At 38.4% G+C, this 15,539-nt stretch overlaps 1 protein-coding gene and 1 long non-coding RNA gene across 16 annotated transcripts; both read right to left on the reverse strand.

The window, feature by feature from the left end:
• Positions 1 to 1,184: 1,184 nt before the first annotated feature.
• Positions 1,185 to 11,911, reverse strand: LOC103965330 (putative disease resistance RPP13-like protein 1). 15 transcript variants are annotated; one of them, XM_048569629.1, is made up of 25 exons: positions 7,875 to 11,911; positions 7,697 to 7,784; positions 7,358 to 7,612; positions 7,147 to 7,269; positions 6,897 to 7,026; positions 6,636 to 6,786; positions 6,420 to 6,546; positions 6,261 to 6,336; positions 6,108 to 6,155; positions 5,844 to 6,021; positions 5,589 to 5,702; positions 5,363 to 5,487; positions 5,115 to 5,243; positions 4,919 to 4,997; positions 4,698 to 4,808; positions 3,824 to 4,512; positions 3,645 to 3,732; positions 3,269 to 3,540; positions 3,061 to 3,184; positions 2,820 to 2,940; positions 2,539 to 2,713; positions 2,312 to 2,440; positions 2,053 to 2,167; positions 1,810 to 1,960; positions 1,185 to 1,677 (listed from the first exon to the last, which is right to left on the reverse strand). In XM_048569629.1, exon 1 carries the CDS (start codon positions 11,705 to 11,707, stop codon positions 7,937 to 7,939), a length of 3,771 nt encoding a protein of 1,256 aa, XP_048425586.1. In that variant the 5' UTR covers positions 11,708 to 11,911; the 3' UTR covers positions 1,185 to 1,677; positions 1,810 to 1,960; positions 2,053 to 2,167; positions 2,312 to 2,440; positions 2,539 to 2,713; positions 2,820 to 2,940; positions 3,061 to 3,184; positions 3,269 to 3,540; positions 3,645 to 3,732; positions 3,824 to 4,512; positions 4,698 to 4,808; positions 4,919 to 4,997; positions 5,115 to 5,243; positions 5,363 to 5,487; positions 5,589 to 5,702; positions 5,844 to 6,021; positions 6,108 to 6,155; positions 6,261 to 6,336; positions 6,420 to 6,546; positions 6,636 to 6,786; positions 6,897 to 7,026; positions 7,147 to 7,269; positions 7,358 to 7,612; positions 7,697 to 7,784; positions 7,875 to 7,936. The 15 variants fall into 15 exon arrangements, with proteins under 15 accessions (XP_048425586.1, XP_048425573.1, XP_048425584.1 ...); XM_048569616.1 differs by having other exon boundaries at positions 4,698 to 4,822; XM_048569627.1 differs by having other exon boundaries at positions 3,824 to 4,822; positions 6,948 to 7,026.
• Positions 11,912 to 13,571: 1,660 nt separating this feature from the next.
• On the reverse strand, positions 13,572 to 14,316 carry LOC125470490. Its single transcript, XR_007252771.1, has 3 exons — positions 14,285 to 14,316; positions 14,086 to 14,164; positions 13,572 to 13,990 (listed from the first exon to the last, which is right to left on the reverse strand). It is a non-coding gene; the product is annotated as an uncharacterized LOC125470490 (long non-coding RNA).
• Positions 14,317 to 15,539: the final 1,223 nt, after the last annotated feature.

The following is a 15,539-nucleotide window of genomic DNA, read 5'->3' on the forward strand; positions in this document are numbered from 1 at the left end:
ATGTTATTGATAATCCAAACTATGTATTTTTTAAACTATCATTTAAAAATTATCTGTACAAAATATTAGCTAAATTCGAATCTATTTAGTCATCTAAGAATTACCGAATAATGGAAGAATCATGTTTTACAGTTAAACAATGAAATGATAACAACATCAATTCAACGATTAAAGAATTTCCTGTCCGTTTACTTTTTGCATTCATCTTAACTTTTTTTACTTTATTTTGCAATGTCCTGCAGTCGCTGCATGTTTAGAGAGTGTTAGCAATGAGATTAATTTCGTACATCTGAATAGCATTATTGTACATATTCTGTTAAAAAAGGTATTTGCAATAAGTTTCATTTGATTTTATTTAACAAATAAATATAAAAACAAAGGGTGATGTGTCATAATAGTGTTAATTTTGCGGGTCCAATGAAAGAATAAGTTTGTAAAATATTTAACAAATAAATATAAAAATATTGTAGGCTTACTTGACTAAGAAAAAAGAAAGGGAGGCTGGCGGCAGAGAGTTCGGAAATTATGTGATGTATATTACTCTTTTGTGCATTTATTTATAGTAATAAAGAAAAAAGAATTTTGCTCTCTAAGTAGTATACAAGTACAAGGAAGTATCTAATAGATCTCATAGAATCTTGCACATATTCTATTAGGATTTACACAACTACACTCTTAATAAAGTTAGGAATGCAACACTCCGTTTAAGCATGTAAATACTTAAACAACTGGCCCATCAAATCTTTAGGCAAATATAGAATCAATTGATTAAGTCGTCTCGTTTAATTGGCACAAGTAACAAACACAAGTCTCAAATAAAGATTGCATGTAGAAGAGAATGTCAGAAAACCTACAAGGTGGGAAAAAAACCTATAGTCTTTAGACAAAAGTGAGTTAATGCAACATGCTAATAATTAGAGCATCTTCAAGAAGCAAGTAATAGAAAACGCACACAAAGGTAAACCATCCAGATGTGGATGCCTCATCAAAACCTTGTCAAGTTAGCAATTTCTCCAGTGGCCTTAGATTTTGATATTTTTTACCATCTTGATTATGTGGACAACACATGGCAAATGTATGAGGGCAAACATGTAATTATAGAAGTTCAGAAAGATGATCGGCACTCAAGTTTGGGGGAGGGGAAGAATCGACAAAAACCTCAACTATTACTAAGATTAAAGTTCTTTAGGGTCTGAACCCGAAATGGAATTTTCTTTTAACTAAATGTGTGCTAGTTGTTACTATCGAAAGAAAAATGTACAAGACGATAGGGTGTTAAAGAGTGGCCTCATCAAAACCTTGTCGGGAATTTCAACCCAACTGAAGGAAAAAGAGTACCGCGCACCAACAATTTACAAGATATGACGGTCTAGCTTCTATTAACTAAAACATCCAAAATAATGTCCAGGGGAGTCGTCAAACTATAGCAACTCTTGATATCGTGCAAGTCTACGTGCAACCTTTTAGGCCTCTCGTCTCGCATAATACTGGGCCAGACGCAGAATAATCCTCCTCCTTTGCAACAGCCCTACCAAAGCTAGAGTGGAATGACTCTCCACTACCACAGCAGCAGCCTCCAAATCAGCCACCATCGGCAGTCAACGACATAGGGCTCTGGCCTCAACGTACGTGCAGAGGAAAATGAACTCCACTGGCAGCAACAAAGTGTGCATTTGGCTGCATACAAATCAGAAAAATAAATACTATATATTAAGAGAAACAATGAATGGACCCCTTAGCGATTGGGAAATTTTGCTGTTATGTGCGATAATGTACATGAAGCATTACTACGGTTAAGTTGCTACTTACCAAGAAGGTTTCTAAATTTGAGAGCCCGCTGCTCCAACTTTACCCATCAAACTTGGGTTAAGGCGAAGCATCGTCTATTTCTCCACTGCATCTTCCTCAAGAACGGTTAACAAATCAAATGATCGCCTACATATATAGTGAGTGAGTGGACCTGCAATGTTCAAATAATTTTTTTTTTCTTCGTTTATCAACTTACTATGCGAGTCACACAACATCACACACGCTAATATATAGAAAACAAACCTCTGAGTCCAGATGCAACTTTGAATACTCTTGATTGCTCATGAAATCCACAACGGTGAGAAGAATGCTATAACCTCTCAGTTCCTTTGGATCACTTCCAGGAGATAAGATGTTCCTAAGCGGCAACAATAGGCACAATTTCATTTAAAGTATGGGGTATATATTTTTCTTTAACTTATGTGGAGTATATTTTTCTATAGGGAGAGTATGTGGATGCATAGTTTTGATGAAAATGTAGGAAAAGAACGCAGAGCTTTACCTTACGCTTTCTACCATTTAATTCTGAATCGAACCGTGAAGGGCATGTTTTCTTTCAAATCCATTTCAATACAATAGGATGCCAACTCAACCGCTTCCCTTTTTCATACCTCAGCTTAACAAGATACTCCTAAATTCAAAGATCAAGAAATTATTATGGATACATTTATCTTAGAAAACAAGCAAATAGAACTTAAAACAAAAGAGAGTGGTGGAAAGCTCAATTACAGCTTGCCTGCAGTGCCCAACGTAAGAATTATCATTCTTGTGAAATCAGTAGCACACCAGCCAACCACTTATTCTAGTAATATTATTTACTGGAATACCAACAAACGCAAGCATGAGAATAGTGCTACAAGGATCAAGCGAGCTGTTCAACCACCTTGTCTGTACAAAGGCATATCTGCACCCATTCGAAGATGAGAGTGACGTCATAAAAAGATGAAAAGATATGCTTCTCATATTCAAACTATAAAAGCATTAGAGAAAAACATCACTCTAGGAGTTACCTCCCCTATTAAAGGAGCATGCCAGATAGCTGGAGCTAGCACCATACAAAGACAACTAATTGATGCATGTTTAAATAGTTGGCTGTAGATAATCCTATCTTTACAATCCCAGAGTTGCCATCTGCATCAGTAAAGCCGACAAATATGTTAGTCTCATCATGTTGTCCTGACTGATTACATAGTTGAATTACATTGATACATAAAGGAAGAACAAATTACACTCAAGTGTTCAACTACTTACACTGACATCTGTAGGCACAGCAGCCAGCCACCAAGTCTAGTAACACTGGCATTCTGGCAAGCGGTGCCAATAAGCCATGCTCTCTCCAACCATTGTGTTTGCAGAGAAACATATGTATATGCACCTACCACAAGATGACAGATGCATTGAAAGATGAGTAAGCATTCCGCCATATGGAAACCACAGCAGTATATATATACACAAGTACCTGAGTGGTTGATGTAAGCTAACATCGTTTTCCCTCTGATAATCCTATCTTTGTAGTTCAATAGTTTTCTCTCTGGACCAACGAAGTCCCACATACATTCAATCTTTATATAGCTGTTGACGAGAGCTGAGGTCTAGAGGTGCCTCTCCTGGCAGGAATTGCGTGAGTGGGAGGTGTTGTAAGTCCATTTCCGTCCAAAAGATTTCAAACTTAGCAGTCCAGAAAATCAGAGCACCATTTGATAATCCTATCTTTACAGGATTGCTTGCTCGCTGCATCAGTGAAACCGATATATCTGTTAGTCCCATCACACCTACCAGAAGATTACAGTTATGGCGCAAACCGGACAAGTATGAGAAATCATCCAGGGATTTACCTCTTGTCATGCAGGAGAATCATATATATCGACCCCAAGTAGTTCCACAGTATCAGACTAGAAATAATTCACTCCCCTCACCACTCTCCTGTAATTTCATCGGAATTAGACTCTGAAACTTGAATTTAAGTTGAAATATTGCTGAGGACAATCAATTTAACAATGAATAAAAAAAGTACCTGGCTTTTGTCTTGAGAGTTGAGAGTTGGAGAGAGTGAAATGAAAGCTCACAAGATGTTGAATTCTCCGTCTATCTCTATGCAAGGAATGCGAGCTACGTTTTCATACCTCTTCTTCAGATACCTCTTCTTCAGAGAAGGACAATACCAGATGCTCAGATAAGAAAGAGATGCCGGAAAACCCTCTTTTACCAGGAATTTGAGACTCTCGCACTCTTCAATGTGTAGGTGTTGAAGAGATGTGAGGTGCTCAAGGCCCTTGCCATCCAAAGATTTCAGATTCGATACATCATAGATTTGGAGAGTGTGAAGAGTGGCAGGGAGCAGCTGTTCTTCCACCAGATCCTTGTTTCCGCTGATAGAAAATTCTCAAAGAGAGGCAAGTCCTTGCAATCTCCACTCCACTGCAGGCCTCGGTCTGTCACAATATACGATCACAAATGACTGTAGGTTGGGAGGCAAACCCCCTTGTGCAAATGACACCACATTTGGAAGAAATCCTATCTCCAAACTTTGAAGGGCGGTGAGGGTGTGCATGCGGTCCGGCAACAACTTCAAATTCTCGCATTCCCTTAATAAAAAGGAAGTGAGGTTGGGAGTGGGCAATCCACCGTCGGGAAAAGAGACAAGTTTTGGACATTGCAAAATAGACAGGGAGTTGAGATGGCTGAGATTTTCATCTGCTCCTCCTTCAACAGAAAGGGACTCCAGATTCTCACAATGATTTTTATAAAGAGATGAAAGGTTGGGGAAAATGCCCAAAGGGAACGACCTCAGAGAATCACAGCTGTATACAAGATCCAAAGACCGCAGATTCTCTTTATACAGCTGCTACATTTTGATGAAAATGCAGGAAAAGAACGCAGAGCTTTACCTTCACACGCTTTTTACCGTTTCTCTAAATCCAACTTTGAAAAGCGTATTATCTCTCAAATCCATTTCAATAGGATGCCAACTCAACTGCTTTCCCTTTTCATACCTCAGCCTAACAAGATACTCCTAAATTCAAATATGAAGAAATTATTGTTGATTAATTTATCTTTAAAACAAGCAAATGGAACTTAAAACAAAAAAAGTGGTGGAAAGCTCATTTACTGGAATATCAACAGACGCAAGCATGATGACAGTGCTACAAGGATCAAGCGCGCTGTTCAACCACTTTGTTTGTACAAATCTGCACCCATGCGAATATGAGAGTGACATCAAGAGAAGATGAAAAGGCATGCCTCTCATATTCAAACTATAAACAGTATTTAGAAAGGAAAAAAAAAAACATCATTCCAGGGGTTACCTCTCCGATTAAAGGAGAATTATATTCATGCCAGATAGCTGGAGTAGCACCATTCAAGGACAACTAACCGATGCATGTTTAAATTTTTGGCAGTAGATGATCCTTTCTTTACATTTCCAGAGTTGCCATCTGCATCAATAAAGCCCACACATATGTAGTCCCATTGTGTTGTCCTGATAGATAGCATAGTTGAATTACACTGTTACAGAAAGGAAGAATAAGTTATACTCAAGTGTTCAACTGCTTACACTGAAATCTGTAGGCGTGGCAGCAGACAGCCACCGAGTCGTAAAACTGGCATTCTAGAAAGCGGTGCCAATAAGCCATGCTCTCTTCAACCATTGTGTTTGTATAGAAACGTATGTGTGTACAGCTACCTAAAGATGACAAAGGCACTGAAAGATGAGTGAGTATTCCGCCATATGGAAACCACAGCAGTACACTGGAGAAAGAAAAACATCATCAAGGACATACTTTTATCCCATGCAGGGTGAATCATATATGCGAGAGATTGCCGCCGCACCAATCAACAACTAGTAATTGATATGTAAGCTAAAACCAGTTGCTATTATATTTGATGATACTGTCCTGAAATTTCAAGAAACATGCAAATGTTAGGGGAGAAATGAAAAATAAGAAAAGAAGAAAGGGTATCACAGTTGAATTATACTGCTAAAAAGTAATTTAACAAAATTAAAGGCAAGTGGTGTCATATATATACACAAGTACCTAAGTGGTTGATGTAAGCTAACATCGTTTGCCCTCTGATTACCCTATCTTTACTGTTCAATAGTTTTCTCTCTAGGCCAATGACATCCCACATACACTTAATCTTTATATAGATGTTGACGAGAACTGCGGTCTGCAGGTCCCTGTTGAATGTCCATTTCTGTCCAAAGATTTTAAACTTGACAGAAAACCAGAGCACCAATTAATAATCCTATCTTTACAGGTTTACTCTGTTTGCTCGCTGCATCAATGAAACCAATATACCTGCTACTACCATCACATTGTCCTGACTTAGCATATAGTTGAATTGAACTGTCAAAGAAAAAGACTGATATATAAATACAATATAGACAAGGCAAACTGAAGATAGAAAAAGTGAGAAAGTAAATTAATTTACAGCTGATCTGCAGTACATACTGGCATTCAAGCAAGCTCAGCCATTAGGCACTCTTCAACTGTTGTGTTAAAAGAGAGAAACATATCTCCAGTGGACCTACATGAAGATATTTTTCTGTAAGGAGAGTATGTGGATGCCAAGTTTTGATGAAAATGTAGGAAAAGAACGCGGAGCTATACCTTCACACGCTTTCTACCATTTCATTCCAAATCGAACTGTGAAAAGCATGTTTTCTCTCAAATCCACGTCAGTAGGATGCCAACTCAACTGCTTTCCTTTTTCATACCTCAGATTAAAAATATACTCCTAAATTCAAAAATGAAGAAATTATTATTGACACATGTATCTCAGAAAACAAACAAATGGAACTTAAAACCAAAAGATGAAGAAATTACCGCTCATCTGCAGTGCTCAATGTAAGAAGTATCACTCTGAAATCCGTAGAACACCAGCCAACCCCTTATTCTAGTAATATCATTTACTGGAATACCAACATCCGTAAGCATGACGAAAGATCAGGCGCACTCTGTCTGTACAAAAGCATATCTGCGCCCATTTGTAGATGAGAGTCACATCAAGTGAAGATGAAAAGGCATGCCTCTCATATTCAAACTAATAAAAAGTATAATATAAAAAAACATCATATCAGGGGTTACCCCTCCAATTAAAGGAGAATTATATTCATGCCAGATAGCTGGAGCTAGCACCATTCAAGGACAACTAATTGATGTATGTTTAAATCGTTGGCTGTAGGTAATCCTATCTTTACAATCGCAGAGTTGCCATCTGCATCAATAAAGCCCACAAATACGTTAATCCCATAGTGTTGTCCTGACTGATTGCATAGTTAAATTACGTTGTTACCAAAAGGAAGAACAAATTACACTCAAGTGTTCAACTACTTACACTGAAATCTGTAGACGCAGCAGCCAGCCACCAAGTCTAGTACACCGGCATTCTAGCAAGCGGTGCCAATAAGCCATGCTCTCTCCAACCATTGTGTTTGCAGAGAAACATATATATATGCACCTACCACAAGATGACAGATGCGTTGAAAGATGAGTAAGCATTCCGCCGTATGGAAACCACAGCAGTATATATATACACAAGTACGTACCTGAGTGTTTGGTGTAAGCTAACATCATTTTCCCTCCAATAATCCTGTCTTTGCAGTTCAATAGTTTTCTCTCTGGACCGACGAAGTCCCAGATACATTCAATCTTTATATAGCTGTTGACGAGAGCTGAGGTCTAGAGGTCCCTGTCCCGTCAGGAATTGCGAGAGTGGGAGGTGTTGTAAGTCCATTTCCATGCAATAGATTTCAAACTTGACAGTCCAGAAAATCAGAGCACCATTGGATAATCCGATATACCTGTCTGTCCCATCGCACAAGCAGAAGATCAGAGTTATGTCGCAAACGAGACAAGTACGAGAAAAGCATCATCCAGGGTTTTACCTCTTGTCATGCAGGAGAATCATATATATCGACCCCCAAGTAGTTCCACAGTATCAGACTAGAAATAATTCACTCCCCTCGCACTCTCCTGTAATTTCATCGGGATTAGACTCTGAAACTTTAATTTAAGAAGGAATATTGCTGAGGACAATCAATTTAATAATAAATAAAATAGTACCTGGCTTTTGTCTTGAGAGTTGAGAGTTGAGAGTTGAGAGTTGGAGAGAGTGAAATGAAAGCTCACAAGATGTTGACTTCTCCATCTATCTCTATGCAAGGAATGCCAGCTACCTTCTCATACCACTTCTTCAGATGCCTCTTCTTGAGAGAACGACAATCCCAGATGCTCAGATAAGAAAGAGACGCCGGAAAACCCTCTTTTGGCAGGAATTTGAGACTCGCGCACCATAAAATGTTTAGGTGTTGAAGAGAAGTGAGGTGCTCAAGTCCCTTTCCGTCCAAAGATTTCAGATTCGATACAGAAGAGATTCGGAGTGTGTGAAGAGTGGTAGGGAGCAGCTGTTCATTGAGCAACGTCTCCAGCAGATCCTTGTTTCCTTCGATCCGAAATTGTAGAAGAGAGACAAGCCCTTGCAATCCCCATTCCACTGAAGGCCTCAGTCTCTCACACCAGCCGATCCGAAATGATTGTAGGTTGGGAGGCAAACCCCCTTGTGCAAATGACACCACATTTGGAAGACTTTCTATCGTTAATTCTTGAAGGGCGGTGAGGGTGTGCATGCGGTCCGGCAACAACTTCAAATTCTTGCAGTCAACGACTAAAAAGGAAGTGAGGTTGGGAGTGGGCAATCCCCCGTCGGGAAAAGAGACAAGATTTGGACAGTACAAAATAAACAGGGAGTTGAGATGGCTGAGATTTTCATCTGCTCCTCCTTCAACGGAAAGAGATTCCAGATTCTCACAACCACGGATAATAAGAGATGAAAGGTTGGGGAAAATGCCCAAAGGGAACGACCTCAGAGAATCACAGCTCTCTGTTAAATCCAAAGACTGAAGGGAAGTCAATTTGGCCATCATCTCACGTGATAGGAATTCTAATTTCTTGCAATATAGTATACTGAGTGACGTCAGCGTGGTGGGCAGACCATTTGTTGGGAACGACAAGCGTGAGGAACATTCATATAAAGTCAAACTTTGAAGACGATTAACGTTGTGCACCATTTCCAACAACCACTCTGTCCCGCCTTTAAAACTAGTTTCAAGCATCTGAAGCCACGGCAGCGTCCCCATCGGCAAATGTAGTACCTCACATTGACGGACCCTAAGTATCTCCAGGGAAGGAAGATGAGTGGGCAAGTTTCCTCTCAGCTTCGGACATTCGTCTAAAATCAGCTCCTTAAGACGAGGAAAGTCTGGACTTTCACCTCCACTTGGACTCGGCAGCCATTCCTCCCACCTTCGCATATTCCTAAACTCTAGCTTCTCTAAAGATTGAAATGGTTGATTTCCCCCATAGAATTCAACACCAACACTCGTAACAAATTCCATCCCTTCTACGTAGAGCTCTTTGAGAGCAGGTAGCCGACCAACTGGTGGCAGTGAGCTGCAATTACTACAACCTTCGAGACGCATCACTTGTAGGTTGGGGAAGGACGAGTCTCCCACCCAATTCGGGAAACTGGTTCCACCATAAAATCTGATTGTTAGTTTCACCAAATTTACCGAAGGTTGTAGTCCTTCAAGTACCTGTCTCTCTTTTACGGAATCATGGAAAACGTTATAACCCCATTTCAACTCTACCTCATTGAGATCAATCTTATCCTTCAGCAAGGCATCAATAGCTCTGACTACATTTTCCAGATTCAAGATAGAAATTTTCCCTCGAAGGTGCGACAACTCCCTCAGTTCTGCAATGCTTGACCCAGTAGATTTCCCCAACACAAAAGCTGTCAGTGTTCTCAAGCTTTTTAATCTACCCATATGCACGGGCATTTCTTCTATGTGAGTTCCGCCAATATCAAGATGACGCAAATGAATTAATTTCCTCATGTCTGCAGGCAGTTTAACAAGAGAAGAACAACCTAACAACAACAGTGTTTGTAAATTGGAGAGGGTACACACTGTATCTGGTAACCTTATAATTGCCGTATAAGAGAGATCAATGTAGCGCAAGTGTATGTGATTACCAATGGAATCAGGTAAGTGAGTGATATTTCGATATCTTGACAATGAAATTACCCGTAAATATTTTTGTGTTGGCAGAAAATCATCTTGAACCTTATTGCTTACATATACTTTGTCATCACTTGGGTCATATGGTGTTAAAGACACTGGAAAGAATGTGTGCAAATACTTCACTCCATCTAATGGCTGAAATTTTGAAGATGTATCAAATTTTCCTCTCACATACGAGAAGTGGCGAACTCTATTACGAGCTTCATGTGAATGTTCCAGATCCAACATAAAACAAAACTCTCCAGACACAAACTTAGCCAAGTCATTGATGAGATCATGCATAGTGAATCCTGGTTGATCCAATCTTGGTCTTTGAAACAATGATCGCGATAACAGTTCGTCAAAGTATCCTTCACCAACCTCCTCCATTGTATTCCCACCATCTGATTGTGGAATTAAACCTTCTGCCACCCATAGTAGAATTACAGTTTCCTTTTCCAATTCATAGCCCTTTGGAAAAATTGAGCAATAAGCAAAGCATCGTTTCAAGTAACTTGGAAGGTAATGGTAACTCAATCTTAGAGAAGGAAGAACACTATTAGTGTGTCGAAGATCCCAAAGATTGCTATCCAATATGTAATTCCATTCCTTGTAGTCTAGGTTGCAACCTAAGAGACCCCCTAGTGTTTTTGAAGCTAAAGGCAAACCGTTGCACTTACGTGCAATTTTCTTACCAACTTCTTCCAAGTCTGGATGTGCACTAGAGTTTTCATTTCTAAATGCATGTTTTGCCAGTAACAACCAGCAATCATCGTCCGACAATTTTTCCAAGTCATGAATTGGAATAGTATTGCGCACGATGGATGCAACACGTCTGCTCCTTGTTGTTACAATGACCTTGCTTCCCTTCGCCCCATAAGTGAAAAGAGTTCGTAGACGATCCCAGTCATCATAGCTCTCATTCCAAAGGTCATCCAGGACAAATAAAAATGGCTTTCCCCTTACTTGCTCCCTTAGTCGAATTTCAAGGGAATTCATATCTGAGACGCCCCTCCCTTGTTCCCTCCTTACTTGTTCCCCTTGTCGAATTTCAAGGGAATTCATATCTGAGATATCACAAGATTTCTCAGTGATTTGCTCAATAAGGGTCTTAATCACCCTCAAAGCATCGTACTGTTCGGAAACACAAACCCAAGCATGAATGTCAAAATGCTCTTTAACTTGTTCATCATTGTAAAGGAGTTGAGCAAGGGTTGTCTTACCAACCCCGCCCATTCCGACTATAGGGGCTACAGCAAAATTACTGCTACTTTCATTGTCAGATAGCAGCAGTAGTTTTTTTAACTTTTCTTTATCCTTATCCCTACCATAAGGACAGAATCCTTCCTCAACTACAGAAGTTGTGGGAGTTCTTTGTGAAACCTTGCTCCCAATATCTTCTCTAAGACCAAGGCGATTTCGCTGTTCTGCAAGGTGTTCTAACCTCTGAAATAACTCCTCTATTCTACCATTCATGCCTTTATAATTAAAAGGATTACGAGAGGTAGAGAGGAAGTTGCACACCTGGGTTTGCTTAGTCTGATCTTTCACCTCGTGACGCAAAGCTTCAGTATCGATCTCATCCACCAAGTCCTCGGCTTCGAACACAGCATGTTTGAGCTCGTCAAGCCACATCCCGACGGCAAGGTTGACAATCTGCTTCTCCTCTGCGTCGTTGAGCACTGCATGAAGTGTAATCAATGTCACCTTCAGCTTGTCCATGAGTGAATGGTTGAGTCTTCTTGCCCGGAAGAAGGCCATGAACTCTCCCGAAGCAATCTTTTCGCACAGCATCTGGATCGAACCGGAGAGCAAAGCCTCTCCAACCAAAGCCATTTTCTCTTCGTGGCAAAAGGACTAATTTTGATCGAGTATTTGAAGTTGAAAAACTGAAAATTCTTTGTGAAATTCGAGTAAAGAACCAGCAAAGCCTGTTAAGATTATTATATGGCTCAACTTACTTCAAGATCAGTGACACGACTTGCTATTTTTTGGTCAATAATGCAGTGGACCACACACGGCAAACATAGTGGTATTTGGTGGAGGGGTATTTGGTGGAGGTGCTTTGATGAAATTTTGATTTTGATTTTGATCCCCACAATAATTACAGTTGTAGCTATTCTTTTTTTTATTTTTAGTTCCTAGTAAAGATTTTGTACTTTCATCTCACGTGTTTGGAATGAATCTGAACTTTAAGTTGACCAAGAGAATGAAAATATGAATAAAGCTCACCATTCAGCTAATTCACGTATTATAATATCGTTCATATAAGACATCAATTTTGATAATTTATATCGCTTGACATGCTTCTGTAAATAATTTTTGTTGAATAAAATATGACTGCTAGCACATATAATGATTAAACCGTACACATTAATGCGTTGATCTTGTACCAATAATTCTGCAGACATGCATGAGATGTCTCTTGCAACGTTACGCGGTTTGGTGGTGTAGTCATTTCAACGAGAAATTAGGAAGTGTTCGACTTTTCTCCTTTAAATCATGAGTTCGATATTATTTTATAGCTGATTCGTTATATAAGAGAGCAGAGCCTCTCCAACCAAAGCCATTTTCGATCTTCTTTGCAAAAGGAAGTTGGGAAATGGAAATTCCGTTTCAAATTTTCAGGTGAGGAACAGAGGAAGTAGAAAAGCCTGTTTAATATTATATAGGTTTACTTCGTCGGTGGACCGTGGGGATGATAAAGTTGTGGACAAGAGTTGGTTGTTGTGCTTTACAGAAAGCATCTATCTTTTTAACTTTTGCTTCTTGGTTTTTTCGAGGGGTGATAGAAAATTTATAAATGTCTGGTTTGTGATGTGAGGGTCTGTGCATATAATATATCCCTCAAAGGATGTTCAACGTGTATTATATAATCAGTTTTCATCATATATTATTTGTGTTTAATTTTAAATAAAAAAATTCAAATAATTTTTAATCACACAATATACGATGAACGATTAAGATATAAAGATCCCTAGAATCCCAAAAATGGATCATGTCCGGATCCCTTCCTCCTAATCCACTAAATTAGGAAATTTGTGCCGTTGAAATTTGATTAAACGGTTGAAGTTACTATAACTTTTAAAGTGTGCCTCTATTTGTAGCCGTTAGATCAAATTTTAACGAAACGAATTCCATGATTTGATGGATTAGGAGGAAGGAATCCGGCGAAGATTCATTTCCCTAGAATCCTGGAATTCAAATCCTTCCTCAAAGGTGTGTAGACACCTTGTGGGTCCCGTTTTGAATTTTATTTTAATTATTCAAATCATTCGTCATTTACTACATTTTTCCAAAAAAAAACATAAAAATAAATTATACATATTGAAAATCATTAACACGTTTAATTATAGTGAAGAAAATAAACGAGCAAGATATTTGAAGAAAGCTCTAATGACAACCAACTTAATTGAGTGGTTATATGATTTGAAATTTGAGTGATTTTTTGCATAAATGTGAAGATCTAAAAATTAGAAGATCTCATTGTAGACATACAATTTGGAATCGGCCTACAATAGTATCTCTTAAATTGGGCTACAACTGTCACGCATTGATCCCAACAAACATCCTAGATCGACACTTGATATCAACATATACCTGATCATCTTTCATGCCTCGCCTCCAACTTTCCCAACTTTACCATCAAACTGAGTGAAACGGAATGTTTAAATAATTTTGTTTCTTCGTTTGTTAGCTTGCTATGCGAGTCACACGACATCACAAGACATCACACACGCTAATATATAGAAAACAAACCTCTGAGTCCAAATGCAACTTTGAATATTCTCTTGATTGCTCATGAAATCCACAATGGTGAGAAGAATGCTATAACCTCTCGGTTCCTTTAGATCACTTCCGGGAGAAAACATGTTCATATGCAGCAATAATAGGAACAATTTCATTTAAAGTATGTGGTATATATTTTTCTTTAAGGAGAGTATGCGGATTCTGAGTTTTGATGAAAATGTAGGAAAAGAACGCATAGCTTTACCTTCACATGCTTTTTACTGTTTCTCTAAATCCTACTGTGAAAACCATATTATCTCTCAAATCCATTTCAATAGGATGCCAACTCAAATGCTTTCCTTTTTCATACCTCAGCCTAACAAGATACTCCTAAATTCAAAGATGAAGAAATTATTGTTGATAAATTTATCTTTAAAACAAGCAAATGGAACTTCAAACAAAAAAGTGGTGGAAAGCTCATTTACTGGAATATCAACAGACGCAAGCATGATGACAGTGCTACAAGGATCAAGCGCGCTGTTCAGCCACTTTCTTTGTACAAATCTGCACCCATGCGAAGATGAGAGTGACATCAAGAGAAGATGAAAAGGCATGCCTCTCTTATTCAAACTATAAACAGTGTTTAGAAAGGGAAAAGAAAAAAAACATCGTTCCAGGGGTTACCTCTCCGATTAAAGCTTACACATTAATGCGTTGATTAAACCTTATACATTAATGCGTTGATCTTGTACCAATAATTCTGCAGACATGCATGAGATGTCTCTTGCAACGTTACGCTGTTTGGTGGCGTAGTCATTTCAACGAGAAATTAGGAAGTATTCTTCTTTTCTCCTTTAAATCATGAGTTCGATATTATTTTATAGCTGATTCATTATATAAGAGAGCAAAGCCTCTCCAACCAAAGCCATTTTCGATCTTCTTTGCAAAAGGAAGTTGGGAAATGGAAATTCCGTTTCAAATTTTCAGGTGAGGAACAGAGGAAGTAGAAAAGCCTGTTTAAGATTATATAGGTTTACTTCGTCAGTGGACCGTGGCGATGATAAAGTTGTGGACAACAGTTGGTGGTTGTGCTTTACAGAAAGCATCTATCTTTTTCACTTTTGCTTTTTAACTTTTGCTTTTTTGTTTTTTCGAGGGGTGATAGAAAATTTATAAATTATATATACTTGAGTTTTAGCACTGTTCAGCAATAATAAAAGAACGAAAATACTCCTGAATTTTTCTGTCCATTACAGTTTTGCTGCCTGCTTCACACAATAAAATACATGTATTGTCCATGATTGCCACGTGTTGATCATCCTTTGTCCTCCCAGGTTGCATGTGTATGATCGTCGAGTTGTGGCACAAAGAAAAATAAAATAATTAATTAAAAAACTGACAAAAAATTATTTAAAAAATATGACTTAAATCAAGCCACATGTTTTGTGACGCACAACATAATAAAAAATTATAAGAATATTAAATGCATGGACAAAATAATTATTAAAAATCATGAGAAACCATCCCCTGCTTTACCTTTTGATTATTTTATTTTTTTCATTTTGCTGAGCTTTTTGTCTTCCCCGCCGAGTCTCTTGCAGTTGGTGGCTTGGAACACGGTTTGAGACACATAACACAATAAAATATTATAAAAACATTTGAATGCAGAGTGTGGGCATAAAGAAAGATAAAATAATAAAAAAAAAACTGACAACAAATATTTAAAAATATGAGTTAATCCAGGTTTGTGGCACATAACACAATAAAAAATTATAAAAAATTTTGAATGCATGGAAACCAAATATTAAAAATTGTGAGAAGCCCCGCTGTCTTACACCTTGCCTTTGGTTATTTTATTTTTTTGGTTTTGCTCTGCTTTTTGTAAAACCACACAGCCAACTGGAAACAACGATTAGGTTAGTATGCTTTCAAGTTGTTA

Source organism: the organism of the source record quoted next, unplaced genomic scaffold, assembly GCF_019419815.1.
Source record: "Pyrus x bretschneideri cultivar Hongxiangsu unplaced genomic scaffold, Pyrus_bretschneideri_v1 Contig5, whole genome shotgun sequence".
NCBI lineage: Eukaryota > Viridiplantae > Streptophyta > Magnoliopsida > Rosales > Rosaceae > Pyrus > Pyrus x bretschneideri.

What these genes read in the sequence shown, in the direction of transcription:
- LOC103965330 (XM_048569627.1), bottom strand. Translation starts at nt 11,707, where the DNA reads ATGGCTTTGGTTGGAGAGGCTTTGCTCTCCGGTTCGATCCAGATGCTG.